This window comes from Gavialis gangeticus, unplaced genomic scaffold, assembly GCF_001723915.1.
Source record: "Gavialis gangeticus isolate Ggan-Ray unplaced genomic scaffold, GavGan_comp1, whole genome shotgun sequence".
In the NCBI taxonomy this organism is placed as follows: Eukaryota; Metazoa; Chordata; order Crocodylia; family Gavialidae; genus Gavialis; species Gavialis gangeticus.
This window is the reverse complement of record NW_017729006.1, coordinates 24,572,974-24,588,212: the sequence shown is the minus strand read 5'-3', so window position 1 is coordinate 24,588,212 and position 15,239 is coordinate 24,572,974. Positions and strand designations below refer to the sequence as shown.

At 47.7% G+C, this 15,239-nt stretch overlaps 1 protein-coding gene across 1 annotated transcript in view; it reads right to left on the bottom strand.

Annotated features, from left to right (window-relative positions):
• The window catches only part of ITGA9 (integrin subunit alpha 9), a 456,855-nt gene that overhangs the window by 12,930 nt on the left and 428,686 nt on the right, over positions 1–15,239 (bottom strand). The window contains exon 27 of the mRNA XM_019508716.1: positions 12,568–12,687. Within this exon, the coding sequence (XP_019364261.1) occupies positions 12,568–12,687 (120 nt within the window). The remainder of the gene's footprint in view (positions 1–12,567; positions 12,688–15,239) is intronic.

Sequence of the window (15,239 nt, the reverse complement as noted above, 5' to 3'; positions counted from 1 at the left end):
GAGAAATTGAGGTAAGAATGGAGGAGGGGGATAAGGGGGGGCAGGGGGGGACTGTGAACGATTGCCCCAATTCTCAGGGCCAGGCTGGCTCCTGCTGAGTCCTGCAATTACGGCTGTGCAGCTGGAGCCACATGGTGCAGAAGCAGTTGGCAGGCAGGCAGGAAAGTGGGGAATGCAGCGGCACGGGGTGGGGGGAGTGGCAGTGAGCAGGTGTGCAGGAGCACGGGGCCCATGCTGGTGTCCTGGGGCCACAGGGCAGCTCACAGGTGGCAGTGATGGAGCCGCAGGGTAGCCCAGTGTGGCGCGGAGTCCAGGTGGCCACACCAAAAACTGCTCAGCAGTGGCGAGGGAGAGGGAGCACTTTCCCCCACACTGAGCAGCAATTTCTTGGGCTCAGAAACAGTGAGCCCAGGCTCAGCAGCAGTGGTGTGGGACAGAAACTGCTGCTCAGCATGGGGCAAAAGCGGCTCCTCCACCTCCCACTGCTGGCACTTCCTGGTGCAGCCGTTCAGAGCCCACATGGGGCTACCCTGCATCTGCTCTGTGCTGCCACCACTACCCCACAGGGCAGCCCAGAGGTGGCAGTGACACAGCAGGATGCAGGGCAGCCCTGCACAGGCTCCAGGCAACTGCACCAGGAAGCACGGGGGAGGAATGGGGCCGCTTTCCCTTGTGTTGAGCAGCAGTTTCTGCCCAGCTGCTGCTATTCAGCCCTGACAGGCAAGGCCGGTGCTGGTATAGGTCATGCAGGGTCATGGCTGTGTGTGCTGGTCCCTGCTGCTACCACTGCATGCCCAGGGGTGACAGGACATGCCATGGCCAGGTGGTGCAGAGCGAGAGCGGGGCTTGATGGGGCTGCGTGCTGCTGGCAGTAGCAGAAAGGCACTGCAGGGCACTCGGACCCTGGGCTGTTTCGGGGCAGGGGTGGGTGCTGAATAGCTTGGGGGGGCATGCAGGGGGGCTCCCATGCACACCCCACATACCCTCAAACCCTTCCTGCAAACCCCACAGCCATACCCTCCCTCACGCACCCCACAAATACTGTGCCCACCCCCCAACATCCTCACACAACACACAAGAGTAAGACTGTATTTTGACCTATTATGCAATCACTTCTACATATACAACACAAACACACACAAATCAGGACAAAAATATTTTTTTAAGTTAAATTAAAATATAGTATTATGGGTGTTTGATTTTTATTTTTTTTTTCCGTTCTAAGATGGCAAACCCTTTTCCCAAAAGGAGGGAGGGACTTTTGGTGGCAAAGGTCAGAGGTTAGGGGTGCGACTTCCAGTCCCAAGATGGCGACCAGGGGGCAGAGCATCTGTCAAGGGCAGGGCCCTCAACAGCTTGCCAAAACTCAGTAAGCAGTCCTCCGCCCAAAATAATTTTCGACCTGGAGGGATGTGGGCAGTGGGGTCCAAGCTGAATATGGGCCGACAATGTGGGGACGCAGTCAGGAAGGCTAACCGTACCTTGTTATGCATCCACAGATGCATCACAAGCAGGTCCAAGGAGGTGATCCTTCCCCTCTATGTGACACTGGTCAGGCTGCAGTTGGAGTACTGCGTCCAGTTCTGGGCACCGCACTTCAGGAGGGATGTGGACAGCATAGAGAGGGTCCAAAGGAGGGCCACTTGCATGATCAGGGGCAGCAGGGCAGGCCTTACGAGGGGAGGCTACGGGACCTGAACCTGTTCAGACTCCAAAACAGAAGGTTGAGAGGGGATCTGGTGGCCATCTACAAACTAAGGGCAATGGGAGAGTCCCTGTTCCCCCAAGCACTACCAGGAGTAACGAGGAATAACCATCATAAGTTGATGGAGAGCAGATTCAGGCTAGATATCAGGAGGCACTACTTCACACTCAGGGCGGCAAGGATCTGGAACCAACTTCCAAGGGAAGTGGTGCTGGCTTCTACCCTGGGGGTCTTCAAAAGAAGGCTAGACAGCCACCTAGCTGGGGTCATTTGACCCCAGCATTCTTTCCTGCCCATGGCAGGGGGTCGGACTTGATGATCTGCTCAGGTCCCTTCTGACTCTACCAACTATGAAACTATAATTACCTGCCCCTGTGCTATAGGAATTGTAAATCTATGATTCCTGTGATGCCTACTTGGAATATTTCCATTTAATTCAAGAAATCTCTTGCTTGAAAGGTAATATAAGAAGTTAGACATTTTCCAGTATAGGGAAATATGGCCTCTGCTACTTATTGTGACCTTGCTTTGTGCCATATAAATATGTGCCTTCATTCTTCTGTAAACCACTAGTAATTTTTATTCTTCTTCTAGGAATTAATAGTCTAAAAGCAGACATGCAGGCTAGGGTGTTGGTATAATAAGGTACCTCACTTGTAGATAAAAGAAAGAGAGAGAATGTTTTCTGGACTTGTAACACAGGATATAGAACAACCACTGGCAAAAAATACATGCATTTTTTTCTCTGCTGGAAACTACTGAGCTGTGTGTTTTGGCCCATTGTATAAAGACAACTTATGCTGAATGAGGCCCAAATAAGGGGAAGTGTTTCTTTCCAAAGGGGAAGCCAATGGTTTCAATGAGTCTCGACTACATAGGTGAATTTCAAGTTACCACAGCGTTGCACAGTTTAAGACATTTTCTGAATGCTCAGACAAGATATGAGGTATTTACTGATATTTCATTCAGCAATATTTAAGCAGTCTTCACTTACATAGGCCTATACAGTAACATATTTCAAAATTCCTCCATTAGAGCAGTACTGGGAAACTCCTATAGTCTCTATACATGGCACTGAAATTATAGCTCACTGCATCTGTGACTGTTTCATGTATCTAACATCATTATTAGGATTCATTCTGCATTTTGATATGCCTCTTCGTGGAGAGGTTCAAAGACTGAATTCACTGAGACAATACTTAGCTTGCCAGCCTAAGATGAGTGCTCATAATTCTTTATTAGAAGCAAAAGAATAGTTTTAGGCGTACTTTTAATGAGCAAGAGGGAAAATGGATTCTGATCAGAAGTGGTATTTTGACCAGTTTTCTTAACAACCCTGTCAGCCCTGTTCTAGAACAAGGAATACATCAGTGTAAAAGGAATTTGCATAGTATTTTAGAGCTCATTTCATTGTACAGTGAATACAGACTATGGGTCTGGACAGGTATCAGTTCCATAGGTCAAGGCTGGGAAGATACAGGAGTTCCAGTCCCCTGGTTAAAGAACTACACAACCACCTCAAAGGTGAGCTCTGCAGCCAGGGGATACTAGGGGGCTGCTCCTTCAGTCGCACCCCCTTCCCAGGGAGCCCAATGATTGACAGCCTCTGTTCTCCCCTGCTTGAGGAGGAGGCAGGCTGTCAATGCTAAAAATGAAATGCTGCTAAAAACAGTCCTTCCACCCTGCTGAAGTGGTAGAGGCAAGGAGAACTGCCCCAGCTCCTAGACATAGCCACCCTCTGCCTTAGCCCTCCCAGAGGCTTCCTCTAATCTGAGACCTGGAAGCATAGCTGGGCATTCTGACAGCTTGCCATTAGGCAGGCACCCAAGGAGCCAACCATTCTTCCTCCCCTTGTACAAAGGAAGGGAGAGCAGGGGACTATGGGATTCTGGGGGTCCTAGTGACCCATCATGCTGTGGGAATATGCCTTACATGCTGTGCTATAAAACTTCACTAAGTGGCAAAGGTGCTCTTTGAATTATTTAAAATGTAATTTAAAAAAAAATTAAATAACAAGGGCTGTAGAGCAGTTTTAAAGTAAAAAAGTGAAGAAAAACCAACAGGTACAGAAGAGCACACAGACTGGGTTGCTGCAACCCTGAAGGGGACACCATACAGATTCTACATTGTCTTGAAGAGGATAGTAGGGGAGTAAGAAGTTTATCTGTAGATAATAGTGAGGGTCAGTCAGAACATGTAGATTTCCAATCAAAAAACATGAGCAGAAACAGGTAGCTGAGCAAGGACAAAATTTATAAATGCTTCTACACAAATGCCAGAGGTAAAAAGAAATAGAATTAGATGGTGAACTAGAATGCCTGGTATCAAATGGTACTGACTTTGACACAATAGGCATCTCAGAGAATTGGTGGAAGGATGATACTTAACAGGATACTCTTATAACAGGTTACAAATGATAAAGGAATGACAGAGTAGGATGTGCAGGTGGAGGACTGGTGCTGCATGTTAAGGATAGTACAGACAGTATCAACATAAAAATCTTATCTGAAAGGAAAGCTACCACAGAAGCCCTGTGGGTAGAAATTTCTTATTTGAATAAAAAGAATACAGTACTAGGATTGTACCACCAACCACCTGATCAGGAATGTGATTATGAAGGTGATGAAGGGGAAGGTGCTTATGAAATGCTCAGGGAGATTAGAGAAGCTGCTAAAATGAGACACAATAATGATGAAGCAATAATAATGGGAGACTTCAACTATCCTCACACAGACTGGGTAAACACCTCATCAGGGTGAGATGTGAAGATAACATTTCGGGATATGATAAATGACTGCTTTCTAGAACAACTCACCTTGGAACTGACAAAGGGAAAAGCAAATCTGGACTTAATCCTTAGTAACACATAGGACCTGGTTCAAGAGTGAGCCACTCTGTAATAGTGACCACAGTATAATCACATTTCACATTCTAGCAAGAGGGAATAAGCCAGAAAAGTTCACCACACCAATATATAACTTTAGAAAGAGAAATTCCACAAAAATGAGGAAGTTAGAAAGAAGTTTAAAGGGGTAATCAAAAACATAAAAAGCCTACAAAGCAGCTTGGAAGCTGTTTAAAAGGTGTACTCAGAGAAGATAAAAGGCCATAGCAGAGGAGCTAACATAGTTCACAGTGTATAACTTAAGTTTCTGAGCCCAATTTTTAACTCTAAAAGTTCAGCCTCAACTTGTACACCATATCACTGTCCCCTGCAAGTGGTGCTGGGCTCAGCACTCGACCTGACTGGGGTGCGTCAGCCAAGCACCAAGCCTGGCCCTGTCTGCTGGAAGCGGTACTGCTGAGCCCAGTCCCATCCCCTGTGAGCAGTGCCAGGCTCAGCACTCTGCTGGCACAGCTGGGCTTGGTGCAGGGTAATGCCACTCACAGAGGACAGGGAAGGGCTCAGCACTCAGCTGGCATGGCTCAGGCAGCACTGCTCACAGGGGATGGAGGCACGCCAGCTAAGCATCAAGCCTGACACCACTCACAGGGGATGAGGATGGGGCTAGGCTCGATGCTCGGATGGCGTGGTGACATTGCCTATGAGCAGCACTGTTTAGACTGTGCCAGCTGAGCGTCAAGCCTGGCCATGCCAGCTGAACACTGAACCCAGCGCTGCTCACAGGGGACGGGCCTAGGCTCAGTGCTCAGCAGTGCTATTCATATCAGATACGACCAGGCTTGGCGGATACACCCCTACCCCCTGAGTGGCACAGGGCTCGGCGCTCAGCTGGCACAGCCCAGGCAATGCCACTCACAGGGAATGGGGCCACGCCACCTGAGTACTGAGCCTAGCCCCATTCCCTGCAAGTAGCACTGCAGGACATGTCCATGCCCAGGGTTCCTGGCCCACAATGAGGATGTGCAGGGGCTGGTATAAGTCAACACTATATTTCTAATCCAAAAAGTTAGGTGGAGTTATACAATGGATCTATGAAATTCCTAACTTTTTGGATCAGACTTACACACCACATCAACCTATACACCATGAAATACAGTAAATTAATTCTTTACATTGTTTTACTGCAAAAGATACTGGGGAAACTTCCTTGCCAGATCAGTCCTTTATAGTAGGTAGATCTAAAGAGTTAGACTGCATTGAAGTGACAACAGAAGAAGTTTTAGAACAAATCAATAAATTAAATGCTAATAAGTCATAGAATCATAGAAAAGTAGGGTTGAAAGGGAGGTCATCTAGTCCAACCTCCTGCACAAAGCAGGACCATCCCCAAATATATCACCCTAGCCAAGGTTTTGTCAAGCTGGGCCTGAAAAACCTCCAAGGACGGAGATTCCACCATCTCTCTAAGTCAGTGGTTCCCAATCTGTGGTACGCATACGACCAGTGGTACACAGACAACCTGTCAGTGGTACATGTTAATAGATATATTATAAGTACTTCATATGACAAAAATTTGCTGGTGGTACTTCAGGTAGCATCACCTTAAATTGGTGGTGCGCAAGCAGAGTTTGGGAACTGCAACTCTAGGTAATCTGTTTCAGTGCTTCACCACCCTCCTAGTGAGAGAGCTTTTCGTAATATCCAACTTAAACTTCCCTTGCTGCAACTTGAGACTGTTGCTCCTTGTTCTGTCATCTGCCACAACTGAGAACAGTCTAGCTCCATCCTCTTTGGAACCACCTTTCAGGTAGTTGAAGGCTTCAATTAAATGCCCCCTCAGTCTTTTCTTCTCCAGACTAAATAAGCCCAGTTCCCTCAGCCTCTCCTCAGAAGTCATCTACCCTAGCACCCTCACCATTTGTGTTGCCCTCTTCTGGACTCTATCCAATTTGACCACGTTGGTTCTGAAGTGGAGAACCCAAAACTGGACACAGTACTCCAGGTGTGGCATGACTAGTGCAGAATAGAGGGAAATAATCACCTCCTTCAATCGGCTGGCACTTCTACTAATGCAGCCCAGTATGCTGTTAGCCTTCTTGGCAACAAGGGCACACTGCTGAATCATATCTATCTTACTGTCCACAGTAACAACCCAGGTTCTTTCCTGCAGAGCTGCTGCCCAGCCAGTCAGTCCCCAGCCTGTACCGATGCATGGGATTCTTCTGTCTTAAGTGCAGGACTTTGCACTTGTCCTTGTTGAACCTCATGAGATTTCTTTTGGCCCAATCCTCCAGTTTGTCTAGGTCACTCTGAATTCTAGCCCTACCCTTCAGCGGATGCATTAGAACTATTTATCAGTTTGGATGTGTCCAAGGAAACAATGTGTAGGAATGGCTATAATTAGGGTGGCACTGGAAGAAGAGATGGAAGTGGGAAGCAAACAAGGGAGGTTGAATGGGGCATGGGGACCTGGGATAAACACAAACTGGAATGCAGCAGACTTGGAAGGAGGAGTCAGGGCAGAACTTTGGGATATTTAAACAAAACATTACAGACAAAAAGACAAGTCTTGCTAATGTGCTTTACAAGCTCCCTCAGGGTCAGTCAAGCAACCACTCTCATGAGCAGGGATCCAGGTTTTCCATTTCCCACAGAAAAACAGAGAAAACCATGGATTTCCTGACTATCAGAGAAAAAATGGATTTTCCCTTTTAGCAGAGATACCTGTGCATTTTGCAAAGAGTTCCGGAGGCAGGCAGAGCTCCAGCCTGCAAGAGCTAATTGCAAAAACGGCAAGAAACCTCCAAACCTGTCCGGAGGGGGAGGGAGATGGGGAAAGCACAGGGCCTGAGGCTCTCAGTCACTCACAGGTTGGCTCAGGCTCACTGTTTGTTCCTGGAGCCTAATGAAGTGGGGCTTGCTGGAGGTCCCCTCTGGCAGAGCTGCAGGTTGCAAGTCATGGCTGGGGGGCACTGGTAGGGCTGGGGGGAAGGGGACTGAGTGGCAGGTGTGGGTGCTTTCCAGGGCTGGGGGAAGAGCCAGCAGGGCAGACAGGGGCAGGGCATGTGTGGGTAGGGGCTGAGGAGGTGTTGGGGGAATCCCACATGGAGTGTCTGCTAGCAGCATGTGAACCAGGAGTGGTACACTATTGACCCTTCAGGGAAGCAGCACAGGAAAGCACAGAGCCCGCTCAGGCTGATAGCACACCACTCTAGGTCCATGTGCCACTAGCTGGGAAGGTACTCCATGTGGATCTTTCCCCAACACTGCCCCACTCCCTCAGTCCCCAGCCAGCTTCTCCCAGGAGTGCCCACCCAAACAGTGCTGTGTGGAGCAGGAGCAGCATGCTATTGGCCCAAGTGGGCTCCATGCTTCCCTGTGTGGCTTCCCTGAAGGGCTGACAGCATGCACTCCCTGTCCATGCGCCACTGAGCGAGCAGGCACTTCTGCGGGAAGCTGGCTGGGGGATGAGGGAGCAGGAAGGAGTTGGGGAAAGTCCCACATGAAGTGCCCGTGCAGCCGGTAGTGTGAAGACTGGGAGTGGCATGCTATCAGCCCTACAGGGAAGCTGCACAGGGAAGTGCAGAGCCTGCTTGGGCTGATAGCACATTGCTCCAGGTCCACACACCACTGGCTGGGTGGGAACTCCATGTGGCGCACTCCATGTGGGGAGGGAAGCAGGGAGAAAGGGAAGAGCGGAGCCACGCAGAGAAGCTGCTTGCTGCTGTGAGCTCTGCCCTGCTTCCCTCCCCTGGGCCCTCCACACCCCAGTGGGCACGACCCAGTTCAGCAGGGAGCAGCAGAGCTGCACGGATAAGCTGTGAGCTCTGCACTGCCCTGGTGACACACTGCCTGCGTGTGGGGCTGCAGTGAGAGCGGTAGCGTGGGGCTGCACCCCTTAAAGCAATGGCACACACAAGGGGTGTGTTGCCAGGGCAGCGCAGACCTCGCAATGGCGAGCAGCTTCTCCGTGTGGCTCTGCTCTTCCCTGCTGTGACAGGTTGCACCAACTAGGCTGTGGAGGTTCCAAGGGAGGGCAGCAGGGTTGGAGTCCAAGCCCACAGCCCGTGCCTGCCCCAGACACAGATCTGGGGGGTGCAGGTCCCCCTGCCCCCTTCAGGAGTGCATGCAGTGGCAGGGAGTCAGCACTCCTCACCCCCCCCAGCAGGTAGCAGGGGGAGTGGGGAAAGAGGGCTGTGGACCCAGGTCTGTAGCCTTGGCAGCTAGGACCTTCTCTTGTAGGGCTGGGGGAACAGGGGCTGTGGGTGGGGTGTGATGGGCACCAGGAAGACTGTTGGTGGGGGGGGGAGTGAGAGGCACCATCAGGGTCAGGGGGACTGTGGGGAGCCTTTAATTTTAATAAAGGATTTTGGGTTTTTTATGAGAGAATTTGCGATTTTTTTTTTTAATCAGAGAATTTGTGATTTTATATCAAGGAAAACCAGGATCCCTGTTCATGAGTCAGGGAAGAAGAATTTGGTCACATTTTGAATAAAATGACCTCAGTTCCATAGATTTATACCCACTTAAACAGGAAGCGAACAGCACACAATGTGTAAATCAAACACTAGAAAAATGTGTCTAAATACCTGGTAATCCATGGTAATTGAATAAGGATGAAACCACTTTTATTCTAGCAAAGCAAGCAATCATCAAATGTCACCACATACTGATGCTAACTTTGGAAGACCCCAAACTTTGGTTTCTGGTAAGGCCCAATCATATTGTTACGGAAGTTCATGTTACAGTTCTAGCTTTCCAGCTCTTTGTTTTATTTTAGATAAATCTTGACTTTTTAATACATAAAATCTGTGAATTATTGTAGGATGTGCTCAGCCAATTTTGGCTAATACATCTTTATAGTCAGGCAATTAAGAACTGTAACTTTCCCATGTCAGTCTTATCACACACCACTTCTAATATTGCCAGAAACGTTTCACTCTCTACTTGCCATGGTTATTAAAAATATATATTTTTAAATTTATGGTTTCAAAGAACTATTAAAAGCAAACTACAGGCTGACACTAGCAAGGCCTTACTTTTAATTATATTCCTCTGTAACAAAACCAAAAGCAACTGTGTCACTTCAATAATTTCATAGATTTCATAGACATTAGGGCTGGAAGGGACCTCGTAAGATCATCAGGTCCAGCCCCCTGCCCCAAGGGCAGAAAGTCAGCTGCGGTCAAAGGATCCCAGCAAGATAAGCATCCACATGTTTCTTAAAAGTGTCCAGAGCAGGTGCTTGCACCAGCTCTGAGGAGAGTCTGTTCCAGGCCTTGGGGGCTCAGACAGTAAAGAAGTTTTTCTTTATGTCCAGCCTAAAACGGTCTTGCAGGAGTTTGTGACCACTGGACCTTACCATCCCCTGGGGTGCTCTGGTGAACAGACGTTCCCCCAGATCCTGATGCACAACCCTGATATACTTATAGGGTGCCACCAAGTCACCCCGAGCCTGCACTTTTCCAGGCTGAAGAGTCCCATAGCTCACAGTTTCTCTTCATAAGGCCTGTTCTCTTGCCCTCAGATCATGTGCATGGCTCTCCTCTGGCCTCTTTCAAGCTTCTCCAAGTCCTTCCTAAATTATGGAGCCCAGAATTGGATGCAGTACTCCAGCTGCAGCCTCAACAAAGCCAAGTACAGCAGGAAGAGGACATCCTGGGTCTTGCTTAATATGCATTGGTAGATGCAAGCCAGGGTTTTGTTCACTTTGCCAGTTGCAGTATTGCACTGGTGGCTCAAGTTCATCTTGTGGTCAGTCATGACCCTCAAGTCTCTCTTGGTCATGGTACTAGTGACTGTAGCATTACCGAGCCTATAAGTGAGATGTCATGTTTTTTTCCACTTGAGGTGGAGCACCTTGCATTTCTGTACTGAATGCCATCAGGTTTTCATCTGCCTACCTTGCAAGCCTATCAAAGTTAGCCTGGATCGCCTATTCTCAAGTGTGAAAACTCTGCCCCAAAGTTTGGTGTTGTCAGTGAACTTAGCCAGTCCGCTTCTGACACCAGTGTCCAGATTGTTTATGAACACTTTAAAGAGTACAGGTCTGAGAACAGAGCCTTGAGGGACACCACTAGTCACTGAATGTCATGTGGATTCAGTTCCATCAACTAGCACTCTCTGGGTCCAACCTCAGAGCTAGTTTCCCAGCCATTGGACTGTAGAGTAGTAGAGGCCATAGTTGCCTAATCCATGTGGCCTAGTAGACACAGCATTGGATTTTAACTTTGGAGATCTGAGTTCTATTCCCAATTCTGATATTGGTCTGGTAATCGACTTTGGGGGAAATGACTTCTCCTTGCTATGTTTCAATTTCCCTGTAAAATGGAGACAATGATACTTTCCTTCCTTTGAGCCCTTTGATATCTATGGGTGAAAATAACAATCATGGAAGAAAATCACCCTCAGCTGCAAGGAATTGCTTATGATGATAAAAACTAGGTAGTGTTTTTATTACTTGTTGCCTCTCAGAGATTATTTATTCAAAATAGCAGCTTCTGTGTATATACCTGACTGGCCAATAACTCCAGTGCTCTTACAAACTCAAAGGGCTTGATTCTCAGTCTTGAGCAAAAGTTAGTACTTTGCTAATTGCTGTTTGTTCTAAGGTATGGAACTGTATTGTGGTCTGCTGAAGAAACGTGATAAATTTTGCTATTCCTATGAACTAGAATATCTTCAAAAATATCCTGTAGTACAGGGTCTCGACTTCAGAAACCCAGCTATAAATATCAACCTTATGGGTATCAATATATCACAGCAATACATACTTATTTCAAAATTGTGTATCACCAGTATCAAGCCCCAGGCCTTTCATATAAGATATCTCACCATTTTGGAAATTATTTTGTCATCTCAGTACTTGAGATTTGTCACAGTCTCTGCCAAGGAGGGCAAAAATATTTTAGATATGCCAAAATCAAACAATCAGAGATACTTCACATTATAGAAAAACACCATTTTTCAAAATAAAAGAAACCAAACAAAAGCTAATCTACATGTGATCATTCTAACAAACACTTATTTTGTGGTCTACCAACCTACGGTGATGTGTCCTTTAAAACCACTAAAAGTCTAACCTCAGAATCCTGGCACAAGGGCAGCACACTGTACAACACACTTTTTTAAACAGTATGAATCATATTGCTGGAGCTCCACAACTAGATGTAAAATAACACTGGACTTGTTCCTTTGTGTGACTTGCTTCCCTCAACACACGTGGAAGCCTTTACAATGACCTTGTAAATTTCTGAATTTTTAAGAGGAAATCAGCATAAAAGTTCCAAGCTCCTCCCTTCCCAAGCTGTCCACACTGAGTGGCTGCCATCAGGGTGCTACTACTATCTGCCCCCCTTTATCAAATTATAGTGCCTGAGTTACAACAGTTATTTTATGTGGGGTAAAGGTTGACATAGTGACCACTGACTTTCACATTAGGACTACAAGTTACTTAGCTTGTTTGGGAACATCTCTAAAAATGTCTTCAAAGAGTGGTTCTAAAGAATTCAAGCTTTGGCTTCCCTTCCTCCCCTCTTCTCCTCAACAAGAGTAGCCACAGACAGGTTTAGGGGATTCCTGTCTCTCTTATCCAGACAAGCCTACATATCCCAACTCTCAGAGAATCGCTTTATACCTTTCACTGCAACCAGAGCACAGTTCTTTTGGAAAGTCAGGAAGAAATATCTAAAAAACTTAAACATGATACAATACTTTTAAAAATTATTCTCTTTTGTTGTGAAAAAGTCCTACATTGTTCAATATTTAACATTCTTCAATGCAAATGCCAGCTTATTATTTCATCTCTACAGCAGAAGTTTCCCTCTACCTTAGTAAGGAAAAGGATATGAAAACTCTTTTGATTTATAATGGTTTCTATAATGGTATTTAGATGAGTATTTAGCTACTAAAGCAACAGATGCTAAATGTACAGGTCATGAGATGCAGAAAGACAAATTTACACTTTATTCCAAGGTCAGGACTAATTTTGGTATTCGCTTTGCATCTATCATCTTACCTTCCATAACAGCACAGCCAACAACAAGAAGATGAGAATTCCCACCAGCAAACTGATGGCAATTATCCATCCAACTACATACCCACGAGGCTCCAGATTATGCAAGGCCTCAAAGACCACCTACAAAGCAATTAGAAAAAGATTATTTTATTATTGGAAGCAGTATGGCTTTCTATTGTACTTATCTTATGAACTTCACAGAATTTTGGCTTGCTAATCATATTTGGTTTTTTTAATGGCAAATAAACGTGGAACGCAGCCTTCACTTCCTATGTTCTGCCTATTTTTCACAAGCGATTTAAGACTTCTTTTAAAATGGGATTTGAGTATTACTAAATATCACCCAACAAATATCTGCTCCCACTCCAAATTCTTCACATCTCACTTCTTTACCTGTCTTCAACAATGCATAGAGGCTTTCATGAAAAACTTTATCCTTCTGTGCATTCAAAATCCCATGACCTCCAAGACTGTTTTGTATTTTTTATCTTACTCATCAAATCTTCAAGGCTTCCAAAATTGTAGATGCTTTGCATGAAAAACTGTATATGCTGACATCATAACCATTTTCAATGAAGATGGGACAATGTTCCTAGCCATGTTCACTGTCTACTTTACAAGAAATTCAGAATGAATGAGGCATGGGCTCCAATCAGACTTTCTCCCTCTTGATTCAATCCTTACATAGGTTAATAGGTGCATTGTGAGTGAAGAAAGGACTCACTATGAGGATAGTGAGGATTCCTGACCTCATTCACAGTGTACCTCTCCTTATGTATATGGTAACCATACCTAAATCAGGGATGTCAAACATAGCCCACAGAGCCACATCATCTGTCCCAGCCCAACTTTTCTCCAACCCAGACTGGGATGAGAAATTTTCCATGGTGGCAGAAGTAGTGCTACAGCCCCAGCAACACTGCAGAAACAAGCCTGGCACCGTGGTTTCTTTTGACAGTAGTAGCCAAGTCCTGTGATACTATGGTGCTGCAGGGGCTTCAGTGCTACTGCTAGGGCTGTGCAAATTTCATCAGGCATTTCATTAACTTTCAGATTCGGATGTTTTGATGATGGAAACACCAAATCTGAAATAAATGCAAGGCTCTGAAACAGCTCCAAAACAAACTGGACCATCCAAAATGTTTCAGAAATTTTCCGAAACTATTTGGAAGTTTCCTAAATGTTTCGGCTGTTTCAGAGGCAGACTTGCAGGGAAAGAGAATCTAAGGGGGAGGTGGGGGGAGGACTGCTCTGATACTGACATCTCTAGCTGGCCAGTGACAATGATCTGTCCCTGAGGTCCCTTCCAATCCCAGTGCTCTGGGGGAGTGTCACAAGGTCACGTAGGTGCCTTGTGCCTCGAAAAGGGTTAAGAACAGCTGCCGATCACAAGGGCAGCTCAGCTGCCGGTTGCTGGGGCAACCATGTTGGTCAGGTGACCAGAAGGGGGCAGGGCCGGGCCCTTATAAACAGCCCAGGCCGGAGCCTGGCAGGGAGTTCCCTTCTGGCAGCCTGAGGTGCAGGAGCTCTGTAGCAGACCTGAGCAGAGAGGAGCCGAGCAGAGCCGAGTAGAGTGGAACAGCCTGACTGCCTGCATGATGATGCGGGGTAGAGAGAACCCTGGTAGGGAGGTACTGGAAGAGGGCCAGGGTGGTGGCGGATGTATGTTGTAGCCACAAGGCTCATTCGGGTTACAGCCGGGTTGGTGTGGAGTTGTGTCAGAGCCAGGAGGTTTAGTTTATGTTATAGCCAGTTGGCTCATGGTTGTGTTTGTTTACGTTATACCAGAGGACCGGGTAAGGCTGTAGGGGTGCAAGGAGGCCTCACAGGAGCTCCCCAGCAGTTGGGGGGTTCCTAGTGCCCTGTGCGGGCGCAGCAGTCGTGCCAGGCACGACACAGTTGTAAGGCGCCAAGGCGGCGCAGCAGATGGGGGGATTGACCCCATCCCTGGATGGGTGATAGGTGTGAGACCCAAGCAGGGGAGAGGACCCTGGCAAAGGGACAGGGGGCCAGGCACGGCTTAGGCCACCTGAGCCCCAGTGACGGCGCACCAGTAAGAAGCCTGAGGGCGGCTCGCGTCTGGCCACGAGAGAGAGGGGCCACACAAGCAGAAGCCCCGGGTGGGTGTTGCTAGGGAGACGAGCCCGGCGAGGGTGAGTCAGTGATTAGAAAGAGCCCGGCAAAAGCGGAGGAAAGCCACAGGAGCGGGTGTGTATGTGAGAGAAGCCCAAGGGAGGGCGCACATGAAGGAAGCCCCAAGAGGGGACACATCTGATTGATAGAAACCCCAGCTGGGGTGCAGACTGGGCAGAGTCCCAGAGGGCTCTACAGGGGTGGGACCCCGAAGGGTCACAGGAGCCAGGTAAGGCTCAGGCCACCTAAGCCCTACTGGAAAGAATATTGTTCGGGAGTCCAAGAGGGCTACTGACTAAAGGGGCACCGGTTGCGTGACAAGCCCAGAGGTGCTAGAAAAGGGGCGCCAGTTGCGTGACAAGCCCAGAGGTGCTAGAAAAGGGGTGCTGGTTGCGTGACAAGCCCAGGGGCGCTAGAGAGAGGCGCCGGTTGCGTGACAAGCCCAAGGGCACCGGGCAGGGCACAGAAAGGAAAAGGGACCAGATAACGTCTGGAAGAGCTGCAAGGCTTGGGGCATGCTAAAGGGGAGGTAGGAGGCA